General features: G+C 36.9%; 1 protein-coding gene across 7 annotated transcripts in view; it reads right to left on the bottom strand.

The window, feature by feature from the left end:
• Window positions 1-12,601, bottom strand: part of WRN (WRN RecQ like helicase) — a 139,198-nt gene that overhangs the window by 25,477 nt on the left and 101,120 nt on the right. For all 7 annotated transcript variants that reach the window (XM_023214601.2, XM_023214608.2, XM_023214609.2 and 4 more), the window contains exons 25-30: window positions 6,811-6,981; window positions 6,636-6,730; window positions 5,710-5,785; window positions 4,783-4,856; window positions 1,131-1,206; window positions 778-890 (exon numbers count right to left, since the gene is read on the bottom strand). In XM_023214601.2, the coding sequence (XP_023070369.2) occupies window positions 778-890; window positions 1,131-1,206; window positions 4,783-4,856; window positions 5,710-5,785; window positions 6,636-6,730; window positions 6,811-6,981 (605 nt within the window). The remainder of the gene's footprint in view (window positions 1-777; window positions 891-1,130; window positions 1,207-4,782; window positions 4,857-5,709; window positions 5,786-6,635; window positions 6,731-6,810; window positions 6,982-12,601) is intronic.

The raw sequence follows: 12,601 nt of genomic DNA, 5'->3' as shown, positions 1-12,601 counted from the left end.
GAGGCTGAGGTGGGAGGATAGCTTGAGCTCAGGAGGTCAAGGCTGCAGTGAGCAGTGATCGCACCACTATACTCCAGCCTGGGCAACAGAGTGAGACCTGTCTTCAGAAAAAAAGGAAGAAGAAGAAGAAAGAAGAAGGAGGAGGAGGAGGAGGAGAAGAAGGAGGAGGAGGAGGAGATGGAGAAGAAGGAGGAGGAGGAGGAGGAGAAGGAGGAGGAGGAGGAGAAGGAGGGAGAAGAAGGAGGGAGAAGAAGGAGGGAGGAGGGAGAAGAGAGAAGAGAGAAGGGAGAAGGAAGAAGAGAGAAGAGAGAAGAAAGAAGAAGACGAAGAAAAGAAGAAGAAGAAGGAGGAGGAGGAGGAAGAAAGAAGAAAGAAGAAAGAAGAAAGAAGAGGAGGAGGAGGAAGAGGAAGAGGTTTTATATTGGAGAAGAGAAAATTCAGATCAGAGGTTTTAAGCATTAGGAACCTCTGACTAGGAATGTGATGGTATGATAATCAAAAAGAATCCAAAAAGAGGAATTTTGGCATTTGGATAAAATGCAGGGTGGGTAGATAATGAGTTAGATTTTACATACATTGAATATGATTGCTGAAAACGTAACTGGTTTTTATTCATATAGAAATGTGGTACTAAAGCTTGGCAAAGAGATAAGCATCACAGCAGGGAGAATTTGAGTCACCTCCCAGATGTGACAGTGGAAGCTATGGTCATATTATCAACTTAGATAAATTTTGTTAGAAGGAAATAAATGAGAACACATGCAAAAGATAGTTTACCTCATTTTGGCCATATCCACCAGTATCTTGTTTGTTGCCAGAATAGCTGGGGGAACATCCATTTCACTGGCATGTTTCTGCCTAGCTTCTACCAATTTGCCATATAACATAGTCTGAACAAAAAACAAAGAAACAACTCAATACTTTTAAAAATGTACTTATAAGATCTAGTCCTTTATTTTTAGAGCTTCAGATACCACATTTTTCCTTTGTATGAATATAAACTGAAATATAAACTCAGATTCTTAGCTTAAGAACAATTTTTAAAATACTGGCAAAATACAGAATTTTAAGCATGCATAGAATCATAACTACCCTATCATAAACTAATTACCTTTTTACAAAAGCCTTACCTGAGTCTCCTGCTCTTGTGCCGAAATAACAGGTTCTGAGGAACTGTAAGATTTTTCTGGTGACTGCACCATGATACTAAAATATTTAAAAGAAAATAAATAATAAAAGCTTTTCTTTCTCCTCATTTACTTTCTATTTCATCCCCTAAATGAGAATGTCTTTCCAAATCAGTACTAACATTTACTCTTCATGATACCAGTAAGGTAATTTGTTATTTAAATGACAACAGCCTAGATTTTAAAAATTTTGGATCAAAAACATTCATTATAATGGTAAAGTTAACATTGTAATTTGAGTTCATCACAAAATTGGTGTGTTTTAAAAAGAGCATTTATCCCATTCTCTTCCTCAACCAACTGCTTTTGAAAAGAAATACGACACATTAACATCTTTCAACTTACTGGGATACAACAGGTTTTAACCAAGATTTCTTAACCTACTGGGATACAATTTATGATCCTTGTTATAACATCATAGATTTTTAGCTGGTAGGGAAGAAGAAACAAGAAGAGAACAAGAAGCATTCTTAGAAATTAAAAATTTGATGACTAAAATTAAAATGTCACTAGGTGGGAGGGGATAAAAGTCAAGCAACACTCCAAATGAGTAAACAAACAATGAGAGACTGAAATAGGAAAAAAGAAAATTAGTAAAAGGAACACTAAAAACCAAGAAAAGAACACAAAGACAATCACTAACACGAGGAAAAAAATAAAGGTAGTGGGTGGTCATAATAACATGGTTGGGTTAGTAGTATGTATATAACATTTGCGTAGTTATAATAATATAAACACAATATTATCATATTGTTATTATATTTACAAATATATAAATGAATTATTAATATGATGAAATATAATTATATATGAATGAAGGAGGGGAAATCTACCGTGATAGGAGGTGAGTAGAAAATTTCTAAAATTGGTAAGTCAAAAAAATAGTATTCTAAGCATGTCATTCAGAAATAAAAAGGCACACGCTAGAGAAATCAGCTGAAAGATTTAAAGATGACAGCCTCCATGAACAACAGCAAAGTGAGTTTGGGAAGAGTGTGGGCTGGTATGCTTGTCATAAGCCATTAATTTCCAATTAACTGATTAAATCAAGTATAGGTATTATTTTAAGGAAAATTTCAATACATTTTAAAATAATACCTATTGATATATAAACATCCTGCTGCTCACTTCCGTACACTAAGCCCATATATTTAAATTAATTTCTGGACTATTCCACAGGTATCCCAAACTCAGTATGTCTATCACTAAACTCTTGATTTTAATGAGAATCGACTTCTTCCAAATTCTTATTAATATTGATATTTTTACCTACTCTCATGAATCACAAATATTCTTCACGACATCCAAAATAGAGAATATTTTCCAGAAGGTTTTCCGGAAAACCTCTTAAAAACTTTTCTCTGATAATCACTATCTATGGAAGCTAAAGCATTACAAAATGTATTTCTTCAATAACAATACTTGAAAAGTTAATATACTTCTTGATCCATGAGCTACAGAATGGATGTTGAGTTAGCAGGCCTGAAGACAACATTAATCTCCTTGTATGTCTCCATTGCGGCTCTTGGTGTCTAAGTGTTGTCAATGAGCAGTAATATTTTGAAAGGAATCTTTTGTCTAAGCAGGTTTCAACAATGGGCTTAAAGTATTCAGTAAGCCATGCTTTAAAGAGGTATCATCAAGACTTTGTTGTTACATGTATGTAGCACAGGCAGAGTAGACACAGCATAATTCTTAAGGGCCTTAGGATTTTCAGAATGCTAAATGAGCATTGGCTTCGACTTAAAGTCACCAGCTGTATCAGCCTCTAACAAGACAGTCAGCTCATCCTTTGAAGCTTTGAAGCCAGGCACTGACTTCTCTCGAGCTATGAAAGTACTAGACAGCTTCTTCTTCTGGTAGAAAGTATTTGGTCTACATTCAAAGTCTGTAAGTGCAGGCACCTTCATCGACGATCTTAGCTAGATCTTCTGGATAACTTGCTACAGCTTCTATACCAGCACTTGCTGTTTCACTTTGCACTTTTATGTTATGGAGATGGCTTCTTTCCTTAAACCTCATGAACCAACCTCTGCTGGCCTCAAACTTTTATTCTGCAACTTCCTCACCTCTCTCAGTTTTCAGAGAATTGAAGAGAGTTAGGGCTTTGCTCTGGATTAGGCTTTGGCTCAAGGGAATGTTGTGGCTGGTTTGATCTCCTATAAAGACCACTAAAACTGTCTCCATATCAGCAAAAAGGTTGCTTTGCTTTCTTATCATTGGTGTATTGACTGGGGTAGCATTTTTAATTTCCCTCAGGATCTTTTGCCTTTGGAAACTATTGGGTGCAAGAGGCCTAGCTTTTGGCCTATCTCAGTTTTTAAAATGGCTTCCTCACTAAGCTTAATCATTTTTAGCTTTTGATTTAAAGTGAGGGACATGTGAATCTTCCTTTCACTTAAACACTTAGAGATGGGCCAGGTGCAGCGGCTCACACCTGTAATCCCAGCACTTCGGGAGGCCAAGGCGGGGGATCACTTGAGGTCAGGAATTTAAGACCAGTCTGGCCAACATGGCAAAACCCCATCTCTACTAAAAATGCAAAAATTAGCCAGGCATGGTGGCAAGCATCTGTAGTCCCAACTACTCAGGAAGCTGAGACAGGAGAATCGCTTGAACCCGGGAGGTGGAGGTTGCAGTGAGCCGACATTGCGCCGCTGCACTCCAGCCTGAACGGCAGAGTGAGACTCAGTCTTGAGAAAACAAACAAACAAACAAACAAACACTTAGAGACTATTACAGAGTTATTAATTGGCCTAATTTCAATTTTGTTGTATCTCAGGGAACAGGGAAGCCCAAGGAGAGGGAGAGAAATGGTGAATGGCCGGTCAATGCAGCAGTCAGAACTCATATAACACTTACTAAGTTTGCTGCCTTATGTGGGCATGGTTAATAGGACCCCAGGACAATTAAAATAGTAACATCAAAGATCACCAATCATAGATCACTATAATAGATATGATAATAATGAAAATATTAGAAATATTGCAACAACTACCAAAATATAACACAAAGACATGACAACAGGACACGCTGTTGGAAAATGGGGCTAAGACGATCTGTTTGGCGCAGGGTTGCCACAAACCTTCAATTTATAAGAAATGCAATACCTGCAAGTCACAATAAAGCAAGGCACAATAAAACAAAGTAGGCCTGTATATATTTCACGCAAATAAAAATAAATAGTGTCCTGATGCTAGAGGTAGGCAAATATAGATTTGAAAGCCAGTTCGGCCATTAGCTGTAAGCTCTTGAACAAGTTAGTTAACTTCCTAACCCTTGGTATCTTCAACTATAAAATGGCGATAAATAATAACAGCTGTTAGGCTCTTGTAGGAATTAAATGAGATATCACATATAAAGCTCTCAGCATTTAACATAATGCCTGACAAACAGTAATATCCAAGAAGTGTTAGCTATTAAATTAACATTATTATTTTGTAGCTCACTTTGATCATTCTAATACTGAAAGGCTTATGTTTTAAATTTAACTTCCTTTTGCCAATGAAATAGCCCAACATCTGACAGTCCTTTCTCTTTAGAAAAAAAGTACTCATAAAGTAAGTATAGAACATAGAAATATGGAACTCTGTACCTTTTTTTAGAAATGTTACTCCCAGAAGAAACCTTATCACATGGTTTGTAAGAATATAACTTCTCCAAGTTAGACTGCATTTAAACATATAAAGGTCCATTAAAAAAAGAAGTTTCAAAAACCTTTTAAATGTGAAGAAAATAAGAAACAAAAATCTCACAATCACAATTTTTCTTTGCATAATCAAGCCATCAAATAAATCACCTGAGAATAACCTCCTAAATTATCCGTTTCTAAAGTTCTAAAGGTAGTTAGAAACGCAATCCAATGTCTTATCCCTCCCAAAACTATAGAAAATAAATCATCAAAAGAATGCTCTAAGATATAGCAAGTGCCAAAGTTATAAAAACAATTCAATTACATTCTGCATACTTCAATAAAGCAGAAAAGGTTCACCAGAAAATGTAATTCACTATACTTGCCTATTATTCCAGTGTTCTGATCAGCTGAAGTCTGCCACTGGATTAGTATTTAATCTGTAATAGTTATCTAAGATCTTAGATCAAAAAAAGCAAGAAAGTATGTGAGTTTAAGTGTGTGTGTGTGTGTGTGTGTGTGTGAGACAGAAAGAGAGAATGTATGTGTGTGTGTGTGTGTAGCTTTAATAAGAACACTTAGGAATCAGGCTTATTTTTTGATCAACTATAAGTATTATAACGTGTGAACACTCTAAGCCAAATGAGTTAGAACATAGGTTTAAAAGAACCCAAATAAATTCCTTTCTCAAATACTTCCAATTCTTTATTAGCCCCAGAAATTATATACCACATATTTTAGTCTGTTCACATCACTTCTCTTGCCAAATTTTATGTTTTGTTATATATGCAATTTTCTCTTTAATTGGAAGGGAATTAAAATATAAAATTTTAAATAGAAGTTGAATCAATAAAGAATGAAATATATAGGAACAATTTATTTAAAACAAACCTTCTTCTCTGCAGTTAATTCAACTGGTACTTGATTATAAGAATGCTGTTTGGTGCCTGAAGATACAGTTCTCGAGCTGAAAAATAATAAAATTAAATTATCTCAAATGTTAAGATGCAAGTATCTAATTCATGAATCGTCATACTCCACTCTCAGAAAGATGAATAAGATATTACCCTTTTAGAACCGGCGATTTTTAAAAATGACTTTTTTCCAGAAAAAGCTCTAGAAGCTTTAAAAAGTTTGAACGAGAAAACTCACAAGTGATCAATGCATGTAACGGTATAAAAAAGTAAGCAACAAATGTATTCCCTCCCTTTCCACTTCTACATGTGAGAAGTAAATACAATATATGGATTCCTCAGCAATGATTTCAATACTGCTTCTTTAATCAATGAGAAAGAAGCTTTCTAAATACCATGGTCAGCTACTTCCCATCAACCAAGAAAGTGTTCTGGCTGGGAGCGGTGGATCATGACTGCAATCCCAGTAGTTTGGGAGGCTGAGGTAGGAGGATCACTTGAGCTCAGGAGTTCAAGACCAGCCTAGGAAGCACAAGAAGACACTGTCTCTATACAAAAAATTAAAATATATTAGCTGGACATAGTAGTGCATGTCTATAGTCCTGGCTACTCAGGTGGCTGAGGATTACTTGGGCCCAAGAGATCGAGGCTGCAGTGAGCTATGATCACACCACTGCACTCCAGCTTGAGAGACACAGAGAGACCCTGTCTCTTAAAAAAGAAAAGTGCTCTATGACTTATCCTTTCCTCACAGATCCCTTCCCCAAACTGACTAAAACAGGCATACAAAAACAAACAGGTAATTCATTTTACTTGTGAGAGGCCTATAAACTGGTGTAATTTGAATCACATAAATAGCAACAAAAAACCCAGAAGTTACAAGAAAAAAACTGAAAAATGAACCTAGGCAGAAGAAACTTCTTTGGACACAATTCTTCATTAGCTTGAAGGATGAGGCTCTGAGATTCTGTATTAGCTTTACGAAGCCAATCTCTACCCTATTAAAAGCAAAAAGGATCTTTTAATACAGAGTGGGAAACAAAATTAAGTCGAACAGGCAGACTCCTATACTGTTTACCTTTTTCGTAAGGGTGCAAATCTTTATAAATTTGTTAAACCCAGGAACTTCTACCAAGAATCCCTCAATGATGAGCTGACGGGAAAAAGCCTTCCACCAACTCTCTGTTTGATCCTTGCCAGTGCCAAACAAACTGTGCCTGCGATGTTGATCTGCAAGACGCTGAGAATTCTGAAATTAAAATAAAATCAGTATCTAAAAATGCTAATTTAAACATACAGGTTAAGTAAAACACAGACTTGTCTATTGATTCTTTGGATTTACACTAAATTTCAACTTTAAAAACATACAAAAATGTTATACCCATCGTGCTTATTCTGAACACTCAACTCACAAATAAATACATTATCAAAATAATGTTCCTTTTGTGTCTTAAATAATGGGAGGAAATTTCACATATAATTCAGATGCATTTCCCAGTGTATAGGTTTGGATATGTGTTTGGAACACTTAGCTTTTGTTATTTAGACCTCTTAGCAAACTCATGTTATTGTTTGAAACGGTGATCAAAAGCCTACAGTTCGAGACTAGAGCCATGAGAATTACATAAAACGCAATGTGTCATGCCTGTAATTCCTGCACTTTGGGAGGCCAAGGCGGGTGGATCACAAGGTCAGGAGATCGAGACCATCCTGGCTAACATGGTGAAACCCCATCTCTACTAAAAATACAAAAAGTAGCTGGGTGTAGTGGCAGGCGCCTGTAGTCCCAGCTGCTCAGGAGGCTGAGGCAGGAGGACGGCGTGAATCTGGGAGGTGGAGCTTGCAGTGAGCCAAGATCATGCCACTGCACTCCAGCCTGGGCGACAGAGCGAGACTCCATCTCAAAAACCAAACAAACAAACAAAAAAAAGCAATGCAAACCAATAGCTACTCATCCATGAGTACAGTGCAACAACTCACAGCTTCCAATGCATTTTTGTTTTTACTGTGCTTTCGCATATGATACACTGTAAAGTTTACTAAATCATTTATAATTTAGCTGCTTCGCTGAGATGGACCAGGAAAAGCAGGTGCATGCTAAATAGCTGATGGTTTTGACGTATGTTTTCCTAAGTGAAGGGAGAATTCCTATGGGAGGCTCTTCACAGCCATCAAGTTCTAGAAATGTTAAGAAAGCTAGTCTGTCATATGCAATTCTGTTTTCCTCTAACAGAGAGACCACTCTAGCTTTCACTCCCTATAAAAGTACTTTTTCATTCACTTTGTCCTCTTAGTGCCTCTTTCATTCATCCTACATTTAAATACTACTTTTAAATATATATACAAGTTTATGGGCCAGGCACAGTGGTTCATGCCTGTAATCCCAACACTTTGGGAGGATCACTTAAGCTCAGGAGTTCAAGAGCATCCTGGGCAACACAGTGAGTCCCCTATCTCTACAAAAAATAAAAAATAAAAAATTAGCAAAGTGTGGTGGTGTATGCCTGTTGTCCCAGCTACTCAGGAGGCTGAAGCAGGAGCAGAGGCAGGAGAATCATTTGAGCTCAGGAGATCAAGACTACAGTGAGCTATGATGACACCACTGCACTCCAGACTGAGCAACAGAGTGAGACCCTGTCTCAAAAACAAAAACAAAAAAACCAAAGGAAGTATACAAACATAGAGCTTTATGGAAAATTACTCTTATTTAATGTTATTTGTGGTGAATGTGGCTGACTGTAATTCAAGGGTCATTCTACCTTCCATCCACTATGAATTCTTCCACTGCAGAATCTGGGACAGTACAAATACTAGTTCTCAAACTCCCTTTCAGCTAGGGTTCTGGGTTCTGTATATTTGCATGACAAGTATAAGCAGGAAGTGAGGCCAAAGCTATTCCTCTGCTGTTTCTGCTGGCATGCATGATTGTGGAGGTATTTAATTTTTATAAGAAAGTATAAGCAAAGAACCCAGCACACAATGACATGCTTCATAAGTATCAACAGGCACCATTTTGTGGTTACAAATTATAGCAGGTTCATGCTGGTTTGCAGAGCATGCAAAGGTAGAACCTTCCTGATTATTACAGCTTCCTACTCAATGCAGTTTGGGGTTAAGTGCTGTAGTGGAAGCTTCCCAAGTCGACAGATGGCTTCTTGATCACAGAAGATGCCACAGTTCCCTTGGTGAACTATTTTACAGTGGAACCTTGTCAACAATATTATAAGCCATTTAATACCGAGTAATAAATACCTTTCTGCTTAAATTCACTAGAATGATTATGAGCAATTTAAATTTCTATATAAAAATGCAATCTAAAATTTTAGTAAAAGGCAGACTATAACTCAACATTTTTACATTTCATATATACCCTAACGAAGGTTTAATAGTCAATTAAAAATCCAGGGATCAAAATTAAAAGAATATATAACATGAGTTGCAGCAAACTTAACTAAGGCAACTATAGGACTATTACAAACATACTGGTTTTACTGAATTGATGAAAACATTATGATTACAGGTTTATCTTTTGGAATGTTAAAAATGCGAATATAAGCCTTCTAAAACAGAACAAGAACGACATACTTAAATGTAAACATACATTGCTTTAATATCTGAGAATCTTCCCAAGTATATGAATGAAAACAAAAATAAATCACATAATAAATATTAATATGCTTATGTCATTTACTACTATTTCTAAGGTACAGATTTGTCAAAAAATAGGCTAAATAAGGGTGATCTTTCACAAAAAGGAAGCTAGGATGAAATTAGGTAAAGCAGGGTAAGTTCTCAACAGAGACAATTAGAGCAGTGCCTATATATTGGATTTAAAACATTGGCTTCTGATAGGCATAGTTAAGAGAATCTGTACCATGCTCTCCTAAATCTTAACAATAAAAATAGAATAGACTTTTTTAATAGCTAAGGAATGAATTTTAGTGTCCTGATGATTCTATTTATTAAAATATGACCAGAACAAGATTTAGAGAAATATAAACACACAGGTACAATCTGGCACCTTCTTCCTTGTTAACAAGTCCGGTCTGTGCTAACCCTGACTTAGGGTTGATTTGAGTAGAATGTTTAAAAGTCAAACATATGTAGCATAAACAAGTCTAGAGATCGAATGTATGACATGAGAATTACAGTTAATACAAATGTACTGTATTTGGGATTCCTGCTAAATGAGTAGATTTCAGCTGCTTTTGCCATAAAAACAAAAAAAATGGTTAACAATATAAGATGATGGATATGTTAGTTTCATTATAGTAATCATTTTACTATATATAGGTAACCTGTAACATTATATTGTATACTTTAAATATACATAATATAATTTATTTTTTATAAGTAAAATAAGATAAAACATCATAGAATTTCAGAGCTAGAGGGAATGCTGGAGCTCTTTGACCTATCTTGTCATTTTTACCCATATTGTTAACAAATTATCAGAGGTTCAAAGACGTTAAATGGTAGTCTGTCTCACTGTGTACCTATACTATAGCTAGGACTAGAACATAGGCCTCCAAATGACTAGTTCTAATTTTTTTTTTTTTTTTGAGACAGGGTCTCTCTTTGTCACCCAAGCTGGAGTGCAGATGTGTCATCATAGCTCACCGTAGCCTCAATCTCCTGGACTCAAGGATCCTCCCACCTCAGCATCCCAAGTAGCTGAGACTACAGATGTATTCCATGATGCCCGCTAATATTTTTAAAATTTTTTTTGTAGAGATGGGGTCTCGCTATGTGGCCTAGACTGGTCTTGAACTCCTGGGCTTGAGAGATCCTCATGCCTCGGTCTCCCAAAGTGCTGGGATTACAGGCATAAAAGCTAATTTTTTCTTATTATACCACATGCATGCACAAGCACCCACACGTACCGCCCCCTACACCCAATATACATACATGTGGGGGCTCTTGAGCTACATTACCTGCATTCAAGCCATAGCGCTGGCAAATTACTTATCTTCTATTTTCTCATCTAATATGCATATATATTCATTTTTATTTCTTGAGGATACTGTGAAGATTAAGTCCATAACCAGGACAAAGCCTGGCTCAGTAATATTAATCTGCTTTTTATTAGTTAACAGCTGATCCTTTAACTCAACCTAAATTTCTTAATCTAAGAGTAAAAAGCATGACTTGGTATCTAGTCAGGTTTCTTTCCCTGGAACACTTGGTAATGGTACTCTACATCTGCTAGGGGTTACCTCTGTAGTAGGAGATTCTATTCCTTGCAAACTAATAACACCAAAGGTATTAAGTTCCCTAACTAGAATCACTAGCTCTCTAAACACTAAAAATTACTCTTCTGGCTTTTCCTTTCCTAAGCATTAAAAACCCATATATTAGGATGAAACAATGAGGTTTTATCTGATCAGCAGGGATTAACTGTCCCTTCCCCTCATGATCAATAACTATGAAAACTGTGTACTACGTGAATAAATTTACATTGTCTTGTTTCCATGGCAATCACCATGAAAAGGATGATATACCTTTGCTTTAAAACATAGTATCTTTGTTTTAAAGGAATCATATTCCGTTTTCAACTAGGAATCCAAACTAAAACAAGTAACATTTAAAAAAATAATAATAATTAAAACATAATACAGTAAGAATTTTCAACAACAAATGCTTAATGATTTCTCACTCTGAACAAGGCCTCCTCTGTTAATTGCTTAAGTGTTGTAGTTAATTTTGTAGGTTGTCCACTGATAGAGTAAAAACTGCCTATGATGAGAAAGCTGATATACAGAACACAGCTTAGGGATTTGGGCATTCGTTCATTCATTCATTCGAGATAGGGTATTGCTCTGTCACCCAGGCTGGAGTGCAGTGGTGTAATCATGGCTCACTGCAGTCCTGAATTCCTAGATTGAATCAATCCTCCCACCTCAACCTCCCACGAGGACTACATGCACACATCACCACTTGGCTTTTTAAATTTTTTTTGTAGAGACGGAGTCTCGCTATGTTGCCCAGGCTCATCTTGAGCTCCTGGTCTCGAGCAATCCTCCCACCTCGGCTTCCCAAAGTGCTGAAATTACAGGTGTGAGCCACCATGTCCAGTGGGCATAACAATACAAATTTAAAACTGCATGTTACAGCACAACAAATAGAAAAGACACTAGACTAGCAGGCAGGAAAGTCATTTGCTCATCCTGACTCTGGCACAAAGTAACAGTATGACCTAGGGCAGGTCATTCAGCTTTTACTTTAACTCAGTCTCAACTACAGTAAAATCAAGCAATAGGGTTAAATAGTCTTTTTGCCAGTGTTAGCTCTAAGCAGGTATACTTCTGTGGGATGGCATCTCAAAAAGAGAAATTTTCAGGCCAGGCACAGTGACTAACGCCTGTAATCCTACTACCTCGGGAAGCCAAGGTGGGCAGATCACTTGAGGCCAGAGTTTCAAGACCAGCCTGGGAAACATAGGCAGACCCTGTCTCTACAAAAAAGTTAGTTGGGCATAGTGGCACGCACCTGTAGTCCCACGTACACGGGAAGCCAAGGAGGTAGGATCGCTTGAACTGGAAACTTTAAGGCTGCTGTGACCTATGATCACGCCACTGTACTCCAGAGCCTGGGTGACATATCTCATTCTTTCCCTTTATAAACCAGGTGGAAAAATAAGGGTCACCAAAACTGACATATCATGGAATGTGGAAATCTAATTGATCGGTGAGTGTGAGAATAAAAAGAACTGACTGGCCAGGGTACCTGACCCAACATATCAGTTTCTGGTAAAAGCGAAGTCTTTACACCAGTATCTGACAGAAAAAAAAAAAGAAGAAAAAAGAGAAGAGAACAGAAGGGAACAGAAAGAAGAGAAGAGGAGAGGAGAAAAGAGAAAAGAAAGAGAG

This window comes from Piliocolobus tephrosceles, chromosome 7 (assembly GCF_002776525.5).
Source record: "Piliocolobus tephrosceles isolate RC106 chromosome 7, ASM277652v3, whole genome shotgun sequence".
In the NCBI taxonomy this organism is placed as follows: Eukaryota; Metazoa; Chordata; class Mammalia; order Primates; family Cercopithecidae; genus Piliocolobus; species Piliocolobus tephrosceles.
The sequence above is the reverse complement of the archived record's forward strand: the minus strand, read 5'-3'. Positions and strand labels throughout refer to the sequence as shown.